Source organism: Mobula birostris, chromosome 6 (genome assembly GCF_030028105.1).
Source record: "Mobula birostris isolate sMobBir1 chromosome 6, sMobBir1.hap1, whole genome shotgun sequence".
In the NCBI taxonomy this organism is placed as follows: Eukaryota; Metazoa; Chordata; class Chondrichthyes; order Myliobatiformes; family Myliobatidae; genus Mobula; species Mobula birostris.
The window spans coordinates 68,201,536-68,222,543 of record NC_092375.1 but is presented as its reverse complement, the minus strand read 5'-3'; the positions used below and the strand labels follow the sequence as shown (position 1 = coordinate 68,222,543).

At 42.2% G+C, this 21,008-nt stretch overlaps 1 protein-coding gene across 1 annotated transcript in view; it reads left to right on the top strand.

The window, feature by feature from the left end:
* Positions 1-21,008, top strand: part of LOC140199082 (cilia- and flagella-associated protein 47-like) — a 697,686-nt gene that overhangs the window by 117,917 nt on the left and 558,761 nt on the right. Inside the window, exons 16-17 of the mRNA XM_072260570.1 lie at positions 9,507-9,637; positions 19,076-19,198. Coding sequence (XP_072116671.1) covers positions 9,507-9,637; positions 19,076-19,198 — 254 coding nt within the window. The remainder of the gene's footprint in view (positions 1-9,506; positions 9,638-19,075; positions 19,199-21,008) is intronic.

The following is a 21,008-nucleotide window of genomic DNA, read 5'->3' as shown; positions in this document are numbered from 1 at the left end:
GAAACCTGAAGCGACCAGGTCTCTGGCACTGAGTCTGGCTCTGTGGTTCAGAAGGGAAGGGGGAAGAAGAGGAGAGTGATAGTGATCAGGGATTCAATAGTTAGGGGAACAGACAGGAGATTTTGTGGATGTAACAGAGACTTCCTGATGTTATACTTTGATTGATTGTGTGCAGTTTTCGTCCCCTAATCTGAGGAAAGACATTCTTGCCATAGAGGGAGTACAAAGAAGGTTCACCAGATTGATTCCTGGGATGGCAGGATTTTCATATGATGAAAGACTGGGTCGACTAGGCTTATACTCCCTGGAATTTAGAAGATTGAAGCGGGGATCTTATTGAAACGTATAAAATTCTAAAGGGATTGGACAGGCTGGATGCAGGAAGATTGTTCCTGATGTTGGGGAAGTCCAGAACGAGGGGTCACAGTTTAAGGATAAAGGGGAAGCCTTTTAGGACCGGGATGAGGAAAAACTTCTTCACACGGAGAGTGGTGAATCTGTGGAATTCTCTGCCACAGGAAACAGTTGAGGCCAGTTCATTGGCTATATTTAAGAGGGAGTTAGATATGGCCCTTGTGGCTAAAGGGATCGGGGGTATGGAGAGAAGGCAGGTACAGGGTTCTGAGTTGGATGATCAGCCATGATCATACTGAATGGCGGTGCAGGCTTGAAGGGCCAAGTGGCCTACTCCTGCACCAATTTTCTATGTTTCTATGTTGCCTCCCAGATACTAGGGTCAGAGATATCTGAGATCAGGTGTACTTTCTTAAGGGGAGGGTGACCGGTCAGAAGTTGTTGTACATATTGGTAGAAGTATTGGTACAATAGCCTTGTGAGGGGTAGAACATGCTGCTCAAACCTGAATGAATTCTTTAAGGCTGTGACAAAGCACACTGATGAAGGCAGAACAGTGGTGTATATGGACTTTAGTAAGGCATTTGATAAAGTTCCCCATGGTAGGCTCATTCAGAAAGTCAGGAAGCATGTGATACAGAGAATCATGGTGGTATGGATTCAGAATTGGCTTGTCCATAGAAAGCAGAATGTTGTTGTAGATGGAGTGTATCTTGCTTGGAGGTCGGTGAACATCTAAAAAACTCTTAGATAGACAAATAGATGATAGAAAAAGGAAGGCTATGGAGGAGAGAATGGTTAGATTGATCCCAGAGTAGGATAAAAGTTTGGCACAACATTGTGGGCCGAAGGGCCTGTATTGTACTGTAATGCTCTCTATTCTATATTAAGGAAAAAGGATGAGATCCTGATGAGAGAATATAGTGAGTTTGGAAAGAAGGTGAAATGCAAGATCTCCAACGTGGTAATCTCTGGATCGATGCCTATGTCATGCTCTAGTAAGATTAAGAATAAGATGATTTGGTAGATGAATGTATGACTGAAGAATCTGTGTAAGAGGCAGGGTTTGTGGATTATTGGGATCTCTTGGGAAAGGCTTGATGTGTACTTGTTGCACTTGAACTTAAGGGGGGGGACTAATATTCTTGTGGGTAGGTTTACTAGAGCTGCTGGGGACTGTTTAAACTGGTTTGGCATGGGCATAGGAACCAAAGTGATTGGTCAGTGGATGGGGCATTTAGTATAAAGGTAGATGTCGTCTATAGAGAGCCTGTTAGGAAGGATAGGCAGTGGAAGGGGCATAATTTGATTAGTTGAAATGTGTTTATTTTACTGTCAGAAATATCAGGAACAGGGGTGATAAAATTTAGAACATGGATCAGTACTTAGATCTACAATGTTGTGACCATTATAACGTCTTGGGGTTCTGGATAGGTTTATCCCATTGAGGTGGGAAATGGTTGGTAGAGTGAAGGAACTATGGTTGACAGGAGATGTGGAACACCCAGTCAAGAGGAAGAAAGACTTGAGTTTCAGTAAGCAAGGATTAGACAGGGACTTGAAAGTTACTAGGCAGCTAGGAAGAAGCTCAAAAATGGACTTAGGAGAGGTAGAAGAGGACCTGAGGAGGCCTTGGCTGGTAGGATTAAGCAAATTCCCAAAATGTTCTACATATATGCAAAGAACAGGAGGATGACTAGAGTAAGTGAGTGTAGGACTGATCAGGGGTAAAAGCAGAAACATATACCTGGAGTCTGAGGAGCTGGTTTCAATAGGTACATTTAATGTCAGAGAAATGTATACAATGTACATCCTGAAATCCTTAATAAGGTAAGGTCCTTAATAAATATTTTGATTCAGTATTTACCAGTGAGAGACTACTTGATGAATGCAAGGTCAGCATACACAAGACTGATATGTTGGAATATGTTGCCATTAAGGAGGAATATGTGCTGGGACTTTTGAAAAACATTAGTATAATTAAGGTCCTGGGGGCAGATAGGACATACCCAGGTTACTGCGGGAAGAGAGGGAAGAGATGCTGCTCCTTCAGTGATGATCTTTGCATCCTCACTGGCCATAGGAGTAGTGCCAGAGTATTGGAAGATGACAATTGTTACTTCTTTGTTCAAGAAAGGTAATAGGGATAAACCTGGTATTATAGATCCGTGAATCTTATGTCAGTGGTGGACAAAATATTGAAGAAGATTCTTAGAGACAGGATTTATGAGCATTTGGAGAAGCACAATCTGATTAGAGATATTCAGCATGACTTTGTGAGGGGCAGGTTATGGCTTACGAGCCTGATTGAATTCTTCAAGAAATCAGCAAAACATATTAATGAAGGCAGTGCTGCATATGGATTTTAGTAAGATATTTGACAAGGTTCTCCATGACAGACTCATCCAGAAAATCAGGAGACATGGCCGCGTGGATTCAGAATCAGTTTGCCCACAAAAGGCAGAGTAGTAGTGCTAAAGTGATGTTCTGCAGGGACCTGTTCCCAACCCCTGCTTTTTGAGATTTTTATAAATGATTTAGATGAGGAAGTGGAAGGGTTGGTTTTTAAGTTTGTAGATTACACAAAGATTGGTGGTGTTATGGATAGAGTAGAATGATGTTGAAGGTTACAATGGGACAGTGATAGGATGCAGGGCTGGGCTGCGAGGTGGCAGATGGAGTTCGCATGGAAAAGTGTGAAATGTTTCACTTTGGGTGGTTGAACTTGATGTCAGTGTGGAGGAACAGAGAGATCTTAGGATAGAACCCTCAAAGTTGCTGCACATGTGATAAGGTGATTAAGATGGTGTGTGATGTGTTGACCTTTACTAATTGGGGGATTAAATTCAAGAGCAGTTCTATAAAACCCTGATTAGACCACACTTGGAATATTGTGTTCAGTTCTGGTCACCTCAATGATTCAATGTAAAGTAGCTGGCAAGAGGAAGAGGAAGACCAGTTAAATGCAGCCAGACGGTGCCGAATATCTGTCCGTCCTCTGTTTATGTCTTCATTGACTTCAACCTTGCTCAACCTCTCAATCGGAGAGCAGCAATGGAGTCTTTATAGGAAGATGAGGAAGCTTTAGAGAGGATGCAGTGGAGATTTACCAGGATGCCGTCTGAATTAGAAACCATAGAAACCATAAAAACTACAGCACAGAAACAGGCCTTTTGTCCCTTCTTGGCTGTGCCGAACCATTTTCTGCCTAGTCCCACTGACCTGCACATGGACCATATCCCTCCATACACCTCCCATCCATGTTTCTGTCCAATTTATTCTTAAATGTTAAAGAAGAACCCGCATTTACCACCTCGTCTGGCAGTTCATTCCATACTCCCACCACTCTCTGTGTGAAGAAGCCTCCACTAATGTTCCCTTTAAACTTTTCCCCCCTCACCCTAAACCCATGTCATCTGGTTTTTTTCTCCCCTTGCCTCAGTGGAAAAAGCCTGCTTGCATTCACTCTGTCTATACCCATCATAATTTTATATACCTCTATCAAATCTCCCCTCATTCTTCTATGCTCCAGGGAATAAAGACCCAACCTATTCAACCTTTCTCTGTAACTGAGTTTCTCAAGTCCTGGCAACATCCTTATAAACCTTCTCTGCACTCTTTCAACCTTATTTATATCCTTCCTGTAATTTAGTGACCAAAACTGAACACAATACTCCAAATTCGGCCTCACCAATGCCTTATACAACCTCATCATAACATTCCAGCTCTTATACTCAATACTTTGATTAATAAAGGCCAATGTACCAAAAGCTCTCTTTACGACCCTATCTACCTGTGATGCCACTTTTAGGGAATTTTGTATCTGTATTCCCAGATCCCTCTGTTCCACTGCACTCCTCAGTGCCTTACCATTAACCCTGTATGTTCTACCTTGGTTTGTCCTTCCAACGTGCAATACCTCACACTTGTCAGTATTAAGCTCCATCAGCCATTTTTTAGCCCATTTTTCCAGCTGGTCCAAGTCCTTCTGCAGGCTCTGAAAACCTTCCTCACTGTCTACTACACCTCCAATCTTTGTATCATCAGCAAACTTGCTGATCCAATTTACCACATTATCATCCAGATCATTGATATAGATGACAAATAACAATGGACCCAGCACCGATCCCTGTGGCACACCACTAGTCACAGGCCTCCACTCAGAGAAGCAATCCTCTACCACCACTCTCTGGCTTCTTCCATCGAGCCAATGTCTAATCCAATTTACCACCTCTCCATGTATACCTAGCGACTGAATTTTCCTAACTAACCTCCCATGCGGGACCTTGTCAAAGGCCTTACTGAAGTCCATGTAGACAATATCCACTGCCTTCCCTTCATCCACTTTCCTGGTAACTTCCTCGAAAAACTCCAATGGATTGGTCAAACATGTCCTACCACGCACAAAGCCATGATGACTCTCCCTAATAAGTCCCAGTCTATCCAAATGCTTGTAGATTCTGTCTCTTAGTACTCCCTCCAATAACTTACCTACTACCGACGTTAAACTTACTGGCCTATAATTTCCTGGATTACTTTTCGATCCTTTTTTAAACAATGGAACAACATGAGCCACTCTCCAATCCTCCGGCACCTCACCTGTAGACAGCGACATTTTAAATATTTCAGCCAGGGCCCCTGCAATTTCAACACTAGTCTCCTTCAAGGTCCAGGGGAACACCCTGTCAGGTCCCGGGGATTTATCCACTTTAATTTTCCTCAAGACAGCAAGCACCTACTCCTTTTCAATCTGTACAGTTTCCATGGTCTCACTACTTGTTTCCCTTAATTCCATAGACTTCATGCCTGTTTCCTTAGTAAACACAGACGCAAAAAACCTATTTAAGATCTCCCCCATTTCCTTTAGTTCCACACATAGCCGACCACTCTGATCTTCAAGAGGACCAATTCTATCCCTTACAATCCTTTTGCTCTTAGTATGCTTGTAAAAGCTCTTTGGATTATCCTTCACCTTGACTGCCAAGGCAACCTCATGTCTTCTTTTAGCCCTCCTGATTTCTTTCTTAAGTATTTTCTTGCACTTCTTATACTCCACAAGCACCTTATTTACTCCCTGCTTCCTATACACGTCATACAACTCCCTCTTCTTCTTTATCAGAGTTGCAATATCCCTTGAGAACCAAGGTTCCTTATTCCTATTCACCTTGCCTTTAATCCTGACAGGAACATACAAATTCTGCACTCTCAAAATTTCTGCTTTGAAGGCTTCCCACCTACCGATCACATCCATGCCAGAGAACAACCTGTCCCAATCCACGCTTTTTAGATCCTTTCTCATTTCTTCAAAGCATGTCTTATGAAGATAGGTTGAGTGAACTAGTGCCTTTATCTTTGGAGAGAAGGCAGATGAGAGGTGACTTGGTTGATGTGCACAAGATTATATGAGGCATAGATAGAGTGGACAGCAAGAGGAAATAGCTAAATACGCAGAGGCTTAATTTTAAAGTATTTGGAGGAAATTAAAGAAAGGATGTTGGAGGTAAGTTCTTTACTCAGAGAGTGAGGGGTATGTGGGAACATACTGTCATAGGTAGTTGAAGAGGCAGATACATGAGGGACTTTTAAGAAATTCTTAGAGAGGCATGTCGAAGTAGTGTAATACTTTAAGCAAGATTACTTTTTTTATTTCCATCTTTTACAGTTTCAAAATAACAAGAAAGGAAAAGGGCCCAAAGCAAAAGTTTGGGCACCCTGCATGGTCAGTACTTAGTAACACCCCCTTTGGCAAGTATCACAGCTTGTAAACACTTTCTGGAGCCAACTAGAAGTCTTTCAATTCTTGTTTGGGGGATTTTCGCCCATTCTTCCTTGCAAAAGGCTTCTAGTTCTCTGATTTGTTGCTGTGCTTGGTATCCTTGAACTCCATGTCACAAGTGGGCTCCTAGAAATAGTGCCCACATTGTAACTGGGTAGCAGTCATCACTGGAATTCCCTTCCTGGGATTGAAAATGTACGCAAGGGACTGGTGATCTGTCACTAGAGTAAACCTTTGTCTGTAGAGGTAGTGGTGGAACTTCTTTATTCCCCATACTCGAGTAAGGGCCTCTTGGTCGATCTGTGCGTATTTGCGTTCTCCACTTGTCAGTGTCCTTGAAGCAAATGCAATCTGGCATTCAGATCCATCTTTAATGTGTGATAAAACGGCTCCAAGGCCATAAAGGGATGCATCACACACCAATCTGATGGGCAGGGATGGGTCATAATTGGAGAGCAAGAAAACAAAATGAAAGAATTGTGTGAGTAGCCATTGTGTGGCCCAATGTTAGGGTGGGGAGTTGAGGCTTTGGCTCATTGTGGCTTCGGCAAGGAGAGGCAATGACTGCAGATTTTTTTCTTTTTTTATTCTTTCTGTCTTATTGCACATTTAGCGCTGTGGGTTTCCAGGCAGGGTAATGGAATAATCCTCTTGTGGGATGTGGGAAGGCAGGGAGACCTCCAGTGACATTGATGACTACACCTGTAAGAAGTGCACCCAGCTGCAATTTCTAACAGATTATGTTGAGGAACTAGATGAACTCTGGATCATTTAGGAGGCTGAGGCTTTGATAGACAGGACATACAGGGAGGGAGTTATACCCAACGTGCAGGATATAGGTAACTGGGTGGCTGCCAGATGGGGAAAAGGGCATAGGCAGCCATTGTAGAGTACCCCTGTGACTGTTCCCCTCAACAACAGGTATATCACTTTACATACTGCTGGGGGGTGGGAATGACCAAGCAGAGGATAGCCACAAAGGTCTTGTGTCTGGCATTGTGGCTGGCTCTGTGGCTCAGAAGGGAAGTGGGGAGAAGAGGTGAGCTGTGGTAAAAGGGGATTTGTTGGTTTGGGGAACAGAGAGGAGGTTCTGTGCTGAGAACGAGATTCCTGGATGGTATGTTGCCAACTGGGTGTCAGGGTCAGAGACAGCTCAGCATTCTTAAGTGGGAGTGTTAGGCAGCCAGAGGTCGTGGTCCACATCAATACCAATGACATGGATGGGAGGCATGATGAGGCCCAGCAAAGTGAGTCAAGAGAGTAAGGTGCTAAATTAAAGGACAGGACCTCCAGAGTTGTGATCTGAGGATTGTTACCCATTCTATGTGCTAGTGAGGCCAGAAATAGGAAGATCATACAGTTTAACATATGGCTAAGGAGATGGTGTAGGAGGGAGGGCTTCAGATTTTTGGATCATTGGGCTTTCTTCCAGGGAAGGTTTGACCTGTATAGAAGGGACAGTTTGCAGCTGAACTGGAGGGGGCTGATGTCCTAGCGGGAAGGTTTTGCTAGTGCTGCTGGGGTGGGGAAGGGTGGTTGTTAAACTAGAGTTGCACAGGGATAGGATTGCCACTCAGACTGGAGGCCTGTGACTAGTGGTGTGACGCAAGGATCTGTGCTGGGTCCATTGTTGTTTGTCATCCATATCAATAATCTGAATATGGTAAATTTGCAGAAAACACCAAGATTGAGGGTGTAGCAGGATCTGGACCAGCTGGAAAAAAGGACTGAAAAATGGCAGATGGAGGTGTTTCACCTTGGGAGCACTAACCAGCATAGGTCTTACACGGTGAATGCTAGGGTACTGAGGAGTGTGGTACAACAAAGGGACCTGGGAATACAGATCCATAATTCCTTGAAAGTCATGTCATAGGTAGATAGGCTCGTAAAGAAAGCTTTTGGCATACTGGCCTTCATAAATCAATGTATAGAGTACAGGATTTGAGATGTTACTGTATGTTGAAATTGTTTAAGATATTGGTGAAGTCTAATTTGGAAAATTCTGTGCAGTTTTGGTCACTTACCTACAGGAAAGGTGTAAATATGATTGAAAGAGTGCGGGGAAAATTTACAAGGGTGTTGCCAGGACCTGAGGACCTGAGGTATAGGGAAAAGTTGAATAGGTTCGAACTTTATTCCTGAGAATATATAAGATTGAGGGGAGATTTGATATAGAAAATTATTAGGGGTATAGACAGGGTAAATGCAGGCAGACTTTTTCCACTGAGGTTGCGTGAGAGTACAACTAGAGGTGATGTGTTAAGGGTGAAAGATGAAATATTTAAGGCAGAAGTTGACGGATTCTTAATTGGTCAGGGCATGAAGGGATATAGGGAGAAGGCAGGAGATTGGGGCTGAGAGGAAAATTGGATCAGCCATGATGAAGTGGCAGAGCAGATTCAATGGGCCAAATAGCCTAATTCTACTGCTATATCTTAATGGAAAATGAAGGGGAAATTCACTCAGAGGGTGGTGAAATTATGGAATGAACTGCCAGCTCAATTGTGGATATGGGTTCGATTTCAAGATTTAGATGAAATTTGGAAAGGTTAATTGATGGGTGGTAGCTGAAGGGCTATGGTTCGGGTGCAGGTTGATGGGACTAGGCAGATTAAAGTTTTGGCACAGACTAGATGGGCCAAAAAGCCTGTTTCTGTGCTGTAATGTTCTATGACCCTATGACTCTGAATGTAAGAAGCTGTGAAATGAAGATAGAGCCAGAGGAAATGCCTGGCATATCAGGTATAATTTGTAGAGGATGGAAAAACATATTACCACAGGTGGATAAAATCAGCTTTCAGTGCCCAGAATAACCTTAAACTTGCAGTTCCTCCTTTAATTTCTGTCCTTCTCCTATGCTGGCCTATGTGTGTATGGTCTTCTGCACTGTTTAAACAAAGCCAATGTAAGGTCGAAGAACTGCTCTCCATTTCTGTCTAGGTATGTTGCAACCTTTTGGACTCATTGTTGAATTCAACAACTTTGTGTAACTTATTTTCTCTTTTTGTAACAGAACTGGCCAAGTTCTGCTTAAGTTATCCATCTGTAATATTAACTCACTTTTTCTCTCTCCACTAACACTGCCTGACCTGGATATTCTCTTCAGGTTTTACCTATATTTCTCAGCTCTTTACATGTTTCTTATTCTTAATCTTTCTCTCTCTCTCTCCCCCACCCCCTCCCTCCCCCCACCAGTCACCCAAGTTGCTTCTTCAACAATTTGTCAAAATGTAACTCTGATCTCTTCTGATAAAATTGTGTTCCTTTGCCCTGGCTATCCTGCCTCCACCTTCTTTGCAACTTAAAACTGACCTGTTTTTTCTCTTAAACAATTGACATATGGATTAAGAAACTAAATGGTCCTCTTTTTATGCAGGCATTGTAGATGCATTCAGTGATTTAGAATGCGAAGTAGTCTGGCATGCATCGTTCTTCTCCCCTGAGGAAGGTGAATTTGATCTTATTGTACATGATGGGAACAAGGTCAGATTGAAATGTATTGCTAAGGTACAGGATTGCATCTAGTTGTGTAAATCATTTTTATGTTTCTTTAGGTACATGAAAGGCAAATATAATGTATTTTTTATAAAAATATTATTTTCTATTGAATGTAAATTGTCTTCTCTGTCTAAAAAATGGATATCTTACCTCTTTTGGGCATTTGGCTAGTTACACTTTGAAGTGGGATGTGGCTTTGTCTATTCATTTTCTGCTGTTTAGCATGTCTTTAATTAATAGGGAAATACTGGATGCACTTAAGGTCAGATCCTAGTGCATCTAGCTTCTCGTTTGGCTGTGAGACTTGAGGCTGAGTTTAGGATGGAAGCATGTTTTCTGAACTGAAATACCAGATGCATTTCATATCTGACCATCAGCCTTATACCAGTCATGGCTGGCAGCTATACCATGGTCCCATTCATTTGCAAAATCAAATTTGTTTCTTTTTTCCCATAAATATTCATGTTTTAGATTAATTTACATCAGATGTGATTTGAAATATTTTAGATTTGTTGATTGTAATTTTTAAATTAAATGTAAGTTTTTTTACACAAAGAGCGGTAGGTGCATGGAATGCACTGCTGGGGGTGGCGGCAGAGGCAGATACATTAGGGACATTTAAAAGATGCCAGACATGTGAATGATAGAAAAATGGAGGGCTATGTGGGATGGAAGGGTTAGATTGAGCTTAGGGTAGATTAAAAGGTTGGCATAGCATCGTGGGCCAAAGGGCCTGTGCAGTGCTGTTATGTTCTATATTCTTTTAAATGTATTTGATTTGTTTTAAATGCTTCTGGTTTATCTGCACTCTGCATTTTCTCCAAGCTTCACTGCTGCATGCAATTTTGCAGAACACAGCACATATTGAACATACTGGAAACCCTGGTTGGAGCATTTTAAAGTGTGCCTCTATTTCTGACTGAATAGATGATATATACTTACAGCAACCCGATTACTGTACTTTACTTATCACATGCAAATAACACTTTTTGTACCATTCCTGAAATGCACTGCCTGGGTTCCTAATAGGTTCACTTGCTAGTCTCTGAACAGTCAAATGAGAGAAATCAGGGAGAGTGAACTTCCAGAAAATGGAAACATTTCAGTAGGTGCATGTGCATCTTGCATGGATCTACATAAGCATCCTTTTTGGCTTAAACACCGGCTTCACATTAATAAAGTGGAAGCTGTTAAAGTGGATAATCTTGCTGCAGGGAAGTCACAATTGTCATCTGTTTCACTGCTTAATCTGTCTCTCATTACCACAGTAAAAGTTGACATACTTGCCTATTCTTGCAAGCAAGTCATCAGTCATAATTTTTCCTAATTTTTACAAGATATTTTAGCACAGACTTCCATTTCTGATTAAACAGCTAACAAACATCTAAAGCAGGTGGATTGCTTACTCATTCACACTTTAGCTATCAGCTGCAAAATAGCATTTATGGTATCTTTCCTGAGCTGCACTCCAAGGATCCAAAGGCAAATAAACTGAGAGCAGTGGTGACAGATAGCTAATAATAAAGCAGAGCTCTAATTGGTAACTGATTTGTTCAAGCAGGCTGCATATATCTGCCCAACCTGAAACATGACCCATTATAGGAATCCTCCATTACTTAATTTTTTTTTTATTTGTTGAGATAAAGTACACAATAGGGCCTTCCAGCCCTTTGAGCGACACTGTCCAGTAATCCCCTGATTTTAATCCTAGCCTAATCATGGGACAATTTACAATGACCAACTAATCTACCAACTGGTATGACTTTGGACTGTGGGAGGAAACCCATGCAGTCACAGGGAGATTGTCCCATGATTAGGTGAGGATTAAAATCAGGGGATTGCTGGACAGCGTAGCTTGCAGGGCTGGAAGGCCCTATTCCATACTGTATCAATAGACATAGACAATAGGTGCAGGAGTAGACCATTTGGCCCTTCGAGCCAGCACCGCCATTCACTGTAATCATGGCTGATCATCCACAATCAGTACCCTGTTCTTGCCTTCTCCCCATATCCCTTGACTCTGCTATCTTTAGGAGTTCTATCTAACTCTTTCTTGAAAGAATCCAGAGAATTGGCCTCCACTGCCTTCTGAGGCAGAGCATTCCACAGATCTACAACCCTCTGTGTGAAAAAGTTTTTCCTCAACTCCATTCTAAATGGTCTACCCCTTATTCTTAAACTGTGGCCTCTGTTTCTGGACTCCCCCAACATCGGGAACGTGTTCCCTGCCTCTAGCGTGTCCAATCCCTTAATAATCTTTCATGTTTCAATTAGATCCCCTCTCATCCTTCTAAATTCCAGTGTATACAAGCCCAGTCGCTCCAATCTTTCAACGTATGACGTTCCTGCTATCCCTGGAATTAACCCAGTGAACCTACGCTGCACTCCCTCCATAGCAAGAATGTCCTTCCTCAAATTTGGAGACCAAATCTGCACACAATACTCCAGGTGGGGTCTCACCAGGGCCTTGAACAAATGCAGAAGAACCTCTTTGCTCCTATACTCAACTCCCCTTGTTATGAGGGCCAACATGCCACTAGCTTTCTTCACTGCCTGCTGTACCTGTATGCTTACTTTCAGTGACTGATGAACAAAGACACCCAGATCTCGTTGTACTTCCCCTTTTCCTAACTTCACACCATTCAGATAGTAATCTGCCTTCCTGTTCTTGCCACCAAAGTGGATAACCTCACATTTATCCACATTAAACTGCATCTGCCATGCATCTGCCCACTCACCCAACCTGTCCAAGTCACCCTGCATTCTCATAACATCCTCCTCACATTTCACACTGTCACCCAACTTTGTGTCATCTGCAAATTTGCTAATGTTATTTTTAATCCCTTCATCTAAATCATCAATGTATATTGTAAATAGCTGCGGTCCCAGCACCGAGCCTTGCGGTATCCCACTAGTCACTGCCTGCCATTCTGAAAAGGACCCGTTAATCCCTACTCTTTGTTTCTTGTCTGCCAACCAATTTTCTATCCATGTCAGTACCCTACCCCCAATACCATGTGCTCTAATTTTGTCCACTAACCTCCTATGTGGGACCTTATCAAAGGCTTTCTGAAAGTCCAGGTACACTCCATCCACTGGCTTTCCCATGTCCATTTTCATAGTTATATCCTCAAAAAATTCCAGAAGGTTAGTCAAGCATGATTTCCCCTTCGTAAATCTATGCTGACTCAGACCTATCCTGCTACTGCTATCCAAATATGCCGCTATTTCATCTTTTATAATTGACTCCAGCATCTTCCCCACCACTGATGTCAGACTAACTGGTCTATAGTTGCCTGTTTTCTCTCTCCCTCCTTTCTTTAAAAAGTGGGATAACATTAGCTACCCTCCAATCCGCAGGAACTGATGCTGGATCTATAAAACGTTGGAAAATGATTACCAATGTGTCCACGATTTCTAGAGCCACCTACTTAAGTACCCTGGGATGCAGACCATCAGGCCCTGGGGATTTATTAGCCTTCAGTCCCATCAGTTTACCTAACACCATTTTCTGCCTAATGTGAATTTCCTTCAGTTCCTCCGTTACCCTAGGTCCTCTGGCCACTATTACATCTGGGAGATTGTTTGTGTCTTCCCTTGTGAAGACAGATCCAAAGTACCTGTTCAGCTCGTCTGCCATTTCCTTGTTCCCCATAATAATCTCACCCGTTTCTGTCTTCAAAGGCCCAACTTTCGTCTTGACTAATTTTTTCCTCTTCACATACCTAAAGAAGGTTCCCCTACCCATGCTCAATGGCTTAGGGATATTATGTCTTGTTTAGATCTTGAAAAGATTTACTATTCACTTTTTAATTTGGACATAGAGTTCCATAAGGTGTGGGGACCTTTTCTTGAATCTTTTCATAATTCTCACCTAGATTGATTGGTGTATTTTTTTCTTCCCTTGATAGTCAGATCCTGCATTTCCAGCTCCCTCTGATTCTTTGATTAAGTAGCAGGATGCGCTTTTCTAAAATTATTATTCATTTCTCTTTTTACTACAATATATAGTTCTGGGGTGATAAAAGTTTATCTCAAATGTCCTTTCAAGTATTTATACTTATAATATAATGGTTGGCTTGGAGATGGATAGTGGGTGGGTTGGGTGCTTTTCTTTATAATTTTTCATTTCTAATATGGGTGACTTGCTCATTTGTTAAGATATGTGTTATTGCTATTTTTGTCTGTATTGCAATGATCCTTCTATTTATACTATTGATTTTTTTCTTCTATGCTGTAGTTTGTAGAAAATTATTAATAAAATATTTTAAAAAAGAAGCTTTTACTATCCTCCTTTATATTCTTGGCTAGCTTACCTTCGTACCTCATCTTTTCCCCCCGTATTGCCTTTTTAATTATCTTCTGTTGCTCCTTAAAAGTCTCCCAGTCCTCTGGTTTCTTGCTCATCCTTGTTATGTTATACTTTCTCTCTTTTATTTTTATACTGTCCTTGACTTCCCTTGTCATCCACGGTCGCCCCTTACTCCCCTTAAAATCTTTCTTCCTCTTTGGAATGAACGGATCCTGCACCTTCTGTGTTATTCCCAGAAATACCTGCCATTGTTGTTCCACTGTCATCCCTGCTAGGGTATCTTTCCAGTCAACTTTGGCCAGCTCCTCCCTCATGGGTCCATAGTCCCCTTTGTTCAACTGTAATACTGACACTTCCGATTTTCCCTTCTCCCTCTCAAATTGTAGATTAAAACTTATCATATTATGGTCACTACCTCCTAATGGCTCCTTTACCCCGAGTTCCCTTATCAAATCTGGCTCATTACACAACACTAAATCCAGAATTCCCTTCTCCCTGTTAGGCTGTAATACAAGCCGCTCTAAGAATCCATCTCTGAGGCATTCCACAAACTCCCTTTCTTGGGGTCCAGTACCAACCTGATTTTCCCAGTCTACCTGCATGTTGAAATCCCCCGTAACAACCGTGGCATTACCTTTGCGACTTTTGATTTAACTTGCACCCTATATCCAGGCTACTGTTTGGGGGCCTGTAGATAACTGCCATTAGGGTCTTTTTACCCTTACAGTTTCTCAGTTCCATCCATACTGACTCTACATCTCCTGATTCTATGTCCCCCCTCACAAGTGATTGAATTTCATTCCTCACCAACAGAGCCACCCCACACCCTCTGCCAACCTGCCTGTCCTTTTGATAGGATGTATATCCCTGAATATTCATTTCTCAGCCCTGGTCCTCTTACAGCCATGTCTCTGTTATTCCCATAACATCATACTTGCCAATTTTCAACTGAGCCTCAAGCTCATCCACTTTATTTCTTATACTCCTTGCATTCATATATAATACTTTTAATCCATTTAAAGTAATACTTTTACTCTCCTCACCTTTCACATCGGTTCCTATTGCACTTGGCCATACTCTCTGATCCCTTCCTGAGCTTTCTGCCCTGTTAATTCTGTTGTCTTTCTTAACTTTTCTTAGACTCCCTTTCCCTTTAACTCCATCCTTATATTTCCAGTTCGTCCCCTCCCCCCCCCCCCACTACTTAGTTTAAACACACCTGTGTAGCAGTGGCAAACCTACCTGCCAGAATCCTGGTCCCCGTCTGTTAAGATGCAACCCGTCCCTTCTGTACAATTCATCCTTACCCTAAAACAGATCTCAGTGGTCCAAGAATCTAAATCCCTGCCTCCCGCACCAGCTCCTCAGCCACACATTCAGATCCCTTATCTCCCTGTTCCTGCCCTCACCAGCACAAGGAACTGGAAGAAAACCGGAGATAACCACCCTGGAGGTCCTGCTTTTCAGCCTTCTTCTGAGTTCTCTGAAGTCACGCCGCAGAATTTCTTTCCTCTTCCCGACATCATTTGTGCTGACCTGCACCACCACCTCTGGCTGTTCACCTTCACCCTTGAGGATGTCCTGCAATCGGTCTATGATGTCCTGGATCCTGGCACCAGGGAGGCAACACACCATCCTTAAATCCCGCCTGTTGCCGCAGAAACCCATTTCTGTACCTCTCACTATAGAGTGTCCTACTACCTCGGCTCTGCCTGGCTTCTGTCTCCTCGGCTTTGTTTCAGCACCAATTTTTGACTTGCAGACCTGTCCGCCTCTCAGACTGGCAATGTCTTTTGTCCCAACAGCTTCCAAAAGGGTGAACCTGTTTTCAAGAGGTACATCCCCCGAGTTATCCTGTACTCAAGCATCCATCCCTTCCTCATCATCACCCCACTTCTCTCTTCCGGTGTCTTCGCTGTAACGATGTCGCTGTAGGTCCTGTCCAGAAAACTCTTGGTTTCCCGGATGAACCTGAGGTCATCCAGTTGCTTCTCCAGTGCCGCAACACGGTCCTTCAGGAGCTGAACCTGACACACTTTCCACATTTGTAGCAGCCAGAGGCACCATCAACGTCCCTGACCTCCCACATCATGCAAGCAGCATACTGAATCAGTTGACCTGTCATTTCTTCACTGATTCTCACCCTCTCCAACTGTGGCGTAGTCTCCTCGCCGAAGACTCTCGAGACAAAGACTTGCACTTTTCTCATAAGGCACTTCCCTCGACAAGGCTACTCCCCGACAGGCCGCTCCCCAGAGCAAACCTTGATTATATTGGCTGATATTTTGACCAGTTTGTTTTACTTGTCGCACCTCGGCCGACCTCGAACGTTTGTGTTGCAGGCTGGTCCCAACTGGTTTTTAAATCAACCGCTCCTTCTCAGCCAATCCCCTCACTCACTCCTTCAATTGTCACACCTTGGTTGACCTCAAACGTATCTCAATAAATAAAAAATATAAGTAATTGAAGATTCCTATAAAGGGCCATGTTTCAGATTGGGTTGATATATGCAGCCTGCTTGAACGGATCAGTTACTAATTAGAGCTATGCTTTATTATTAGCTATCTGTCACCACTGCTTTCAGTTTATTTGCCTTTGGATCCTTATGTGTACAAACGTCTTACAGGTAGCGATAGGACTTGAACCCAGTTCGCTGGTACTATAAAGTGTCATGCTGCCCCTACTACATTTCATGTAGTATTTTTGGAAACCTGTACATTTATGCAATATATTGTGAGACTAAAATATAAGACAGCAGCAAAATTTATTTATGGTGTTTTCACTTACTGTTTTGGGACCAGTACTTGAAGAGCTTTTCATGTTGCAGGGAGAATGAGCACAGGGATCATTGTACAGGACTATGAGATACAAAAGAGGAGGAGGAGGAGGAGGAGGAAGAGGATGTTACTAGGAAAGTTGATGAAGGCAAGGCAATGGATGTTGTCTACATGGACTTTAACAGGGTATTTGACAAGGTCCTGCATGGGAGGTTGGTCAAGAAGGTTCAGTCATTTGGCATTCAAGATGAAGTAGTAAATTGGATTAGACATTGGCTTTGTTGGAGAAGTTAGAGCTTGGTAGTGGATAGTTGCCTTTCTGACCGGAGGCCTGTGACTAGTGGAGTGCTGCAGGGATTGGTGCTGGGTGTGTTGTTGTTTGTTATCTATATCAACAATCTGGATGATAATATGGTAGACTGGATGAGCAAATTTGCGAATGACACCAAGATTGTTGTTCGTCCATCGTCACTGTCGATGGAGACCTCCATTATGATGATGATGTTGTCGAGACTAGCACATGACTTGGATTTAAGTGAGGGAGAGTTGCGCAGCGTCAGCCGCACTCTCTCTTCCCAATTCCCATCTGGATCCAGTGGCAAGATAAGAGTCGAGACGACTGGAGATGGGACTAGGCGCAGTGGATGACCAGGACGTCTTCTGTGTCTTGTCCTACTCTACACGTTCTACGATGCTTGCAAAGACCGCCTTCTTAACCGTTGGACCTTCCATTGGTCTCGTCCGCTCAATCCACCGGAGTCTGTCTTCACATGCTGAGTGCTGGGTCTATCTCACTGAGGGTTTAAGACTTGTCAGCTACCCTCACCTGGTTTAGCCAGCTTGTCGAAGCTGCTGCCCGCCTTGTGGCCGCTGTCGCATGCAAACAGCTACGGGGAGCCACAGGTGAGAGCTGAGTGCCAGGTGGGGGACCAAAGGTGGGCTAACCGCCTTGAAAAGGACGCGACATGTTCCCCCACCAGAGGTGCTACCCCTCCCTGACACCCCATACACCCCTTAGCAAGGAAGACAAAGCTTACAGCGGGATCTGCACCAGTTGGAATAGTGGGTGAAAAAGTAGCAGATGAAATTTAATGCAGAGGAGTGTGAGGTGTTGCACTTTATGAGGACCACCCAAGGTAGGTCTTACACAGTGAGCGGAAGGGCACTAGGGAGTGTGGTAGAGCAAAGGGATCTGGGAATACAGGTCCATAATTCATTGGAAATTGCATCACAGGTCGATAGGGTCATTAAGAAAGCTTTTGGCACATTGGTCTTCGTAGTACCAAGTACAGGAGTTAGGATGTTATGTTGAAGTTGTATGAGATGTTGGTGAGTTCTAATTTGGAGTATTATTTTCTGTTTTGATCACCTACCTACAGGTAAGATGTAAATAAGATTGAAATAATGTAGAGAAAATATATAAGGATGTTGCCGGGACTGAAGGAGCTGATTTATAAGGAAGGATTGAAAAGGTTAGAACTTTATTACCTAGAATGTAGAAGACTGAGGGGAGATTGTATAGTGGTACCCTTCATACAAAATTATGAAGGGTACAGGCAAGGTGAATACAAGCAGATCTTTCCCACTGAGGTTGGGTGAGATGACAACTAGAGGTCGTGGGTTAAGGATGAAAGGTGAAATGTTTAAGGGAACATGAGGGGAAACTTCTTCACTCATTGGGTGATGAGAGTGTGGAATGAGCTGCCAGTGCAAGTGGTGGATACGATTTTGATCTCAATGTTTAAGAGAAGTTTGGACGGTACATAGATACAGGTCGATGGGACTAGGAAGTTTGAAAGGTTCGGCATGGACTGGATGGTCCAAGGGCTTATTTTTGTCCTGTAGTTATCTATGACTATGAGAAGGACATGGATCTGGGGGCCAATTGCACAGAATATTCTGAGAGCACTTCACACATATCCATATAATTAAGGAATATTACCTCAGGAGGTCGCATTTCACTGAAGAGGTGATCAGTAGGATTGGCTACATATTGCAAGGATGGTTTTTGCCACAGGCTACTCTGTGCATGAGAACTTATTTTTGTAATTTTCAAGTATGTATCGCGTGCCACTGGACACTGCTGTGTATGCTCCACCTGTAAATCTAATCAGATACTTGGTGCACCAGAATGTAAAACCAACTTGATGTATCTAACTCTGCTTTCAATCACTTTTGAATGGTGCCCAAAAATTATGGAGCTTTGTTTCCTGCTTCTGGGCCATTATATTTTTTGATTTGATCCATTTTTGAATTTTTAATTAACTCTGCAGCCACCTGTTAAATATGTTAGAATTATTGCATATTTTGTGCCTTCCCTCTGTTAATCAAAACAACTTTGTTTTTTTTAATTTAAAGCTTGGTCGGGTTAATGTTCGCTTTGTTGAGAACCGTGTGCTTTTTAATTCTGCTGCTTTGAACTTAAGTGCTATGAAGACAGCCATCATCAAAAATTATGGGCAAAACCATGCATACTTTAAGGTATGTCATTAATTTTCTTTTCAGTTGGGCTTATTATGATATAGGCCCTGTAGGGTTATGAATGAGTTCTGTTTTAACTTACCATAAGTTGATTTTGTTCATAAGTTAAAAAATACAAAAAAAATCACAAAATATGATTCACAAAAATATTTCCAAATTTCATTTCCATGCCGTCCACCTCAGTACCTCTTAGCCACTTGAAAATCCTCGTTAGTGACATTGAATAAGCCACTGGAAACTGAACCTGGTATATGTAAAATATCTTTATTCAGCAAAAGCATTCCCTCTGCTCCTTTCTTTTTCCTGATGTTTTATACTTTTCTACACAAAGGTAACAAAAATAATTAAGTACAGTTTCAATGGTTTTCATTAATTAACTAACATTTTGAATGTGGATAGTAACTCTGTAGAATTATGTATTTACAATGGGAATGCACCCAAACTTATAGAATCCCTTTTAAGGTTTAACTACTGGTGGCTGGTTCTTGCGGTTCTGAGCTCCTGGACTCCTAAAATATACGTCTTTTGTTACGGCGTTGAGGGTGGCTTTCTGAATATACAGAAAAAGTATTTAGCCCTTCACCCTTTGTAATGAGTATTACATCCAGGGATTTTGATCAATTAACTTGAGAATTTTCACTTGTGAATCACATGCTCCTTTTTTTACAGTAGAGCCCCCTAAAACAGGGAAAATTGTAAAGCATGATAAATTAAAAATTCAAAAATTGAAATGTCAGCAGTTCAAAAGTATTCATCCCTATTCGCTCAGTACTTAGTTGAAATGCCTCTTGGAGTTATTACAGCCTGTCGTCTTTTGGTTAATTCCTATTAGCTGTATACCAAGTGATGGAGTAAGATTTGCCAATTCTTGCAAAATTGCTCAAGCTGTGCCAGGTTAATTGAGGAGCAGTAAGGAACAGAAATCTTGAGGTCTTCCCAGAGATGTCTGATCAGGTTAAGGTCAGGACCCTGACTGGACCACTCAAGGACATCAACTTACTTCATTTGAAGCCACTTCATGGTTGCTCTGGCAGTGTGTGCTTTGGGTCATTGTCTTGTTGAAAGATGAACTTCCTCTCCAGTTTAAGCTTTCTGGAGGAGGCTGGCAGGTTTTTAGCTAGGATCTCTCTGTATTTGGCAACATTTATCTTCCCATCAATCCTGACCAGATTTCCAGTTCCTGCTGCTAAAAAGCATCCCTGTAGCATGATGCTCCCTCCACTATGCTTTACAGTGGAGATTGCGTTAGCTGGCTAATGCACAGTATTATATTCACACCACACGTACCACTAACAAAATAATATCATTGCCAAAAAAAGTTTTTCCAAAGCATTGCTTAGAAGATACTGTAAAGATGCGGAAGAAGGGTGTTACATAACAAGCTCAAGCTTGTTATATTTGTGGAGAATTGTGAGGAAACTGAATTAGTGAAAGGACAATTTAATTAGCATTATTTGAACAGTGATTTTTTTCACAAATTATAGATAGCTTAATCCCATTTCCTCAAATTATCGAGAGTTTAATATGATGCAACTATGCAAGGTGTCTCATAGAAAGAATTGTGAAAGAGGTTAGATGAAGCAATCCAATGATAACCAAATTTTGATGAGGCTTCTCAAGTGGCGAGAGTAGTACTGAAGTGGAGAGGTATTGAAATGAAATTTGGAAAGAAGGTAAAAATCTGAATCATATCTAATAATGAGAAGATGTGGATTGAAGCACCTTCAATAATTCCAAAAGACTGAAGTAGGGTAAATACTGAAAAGCTTTTATTCGTAATAAAATACGACTTCCATGGTGAGTGTCTGCC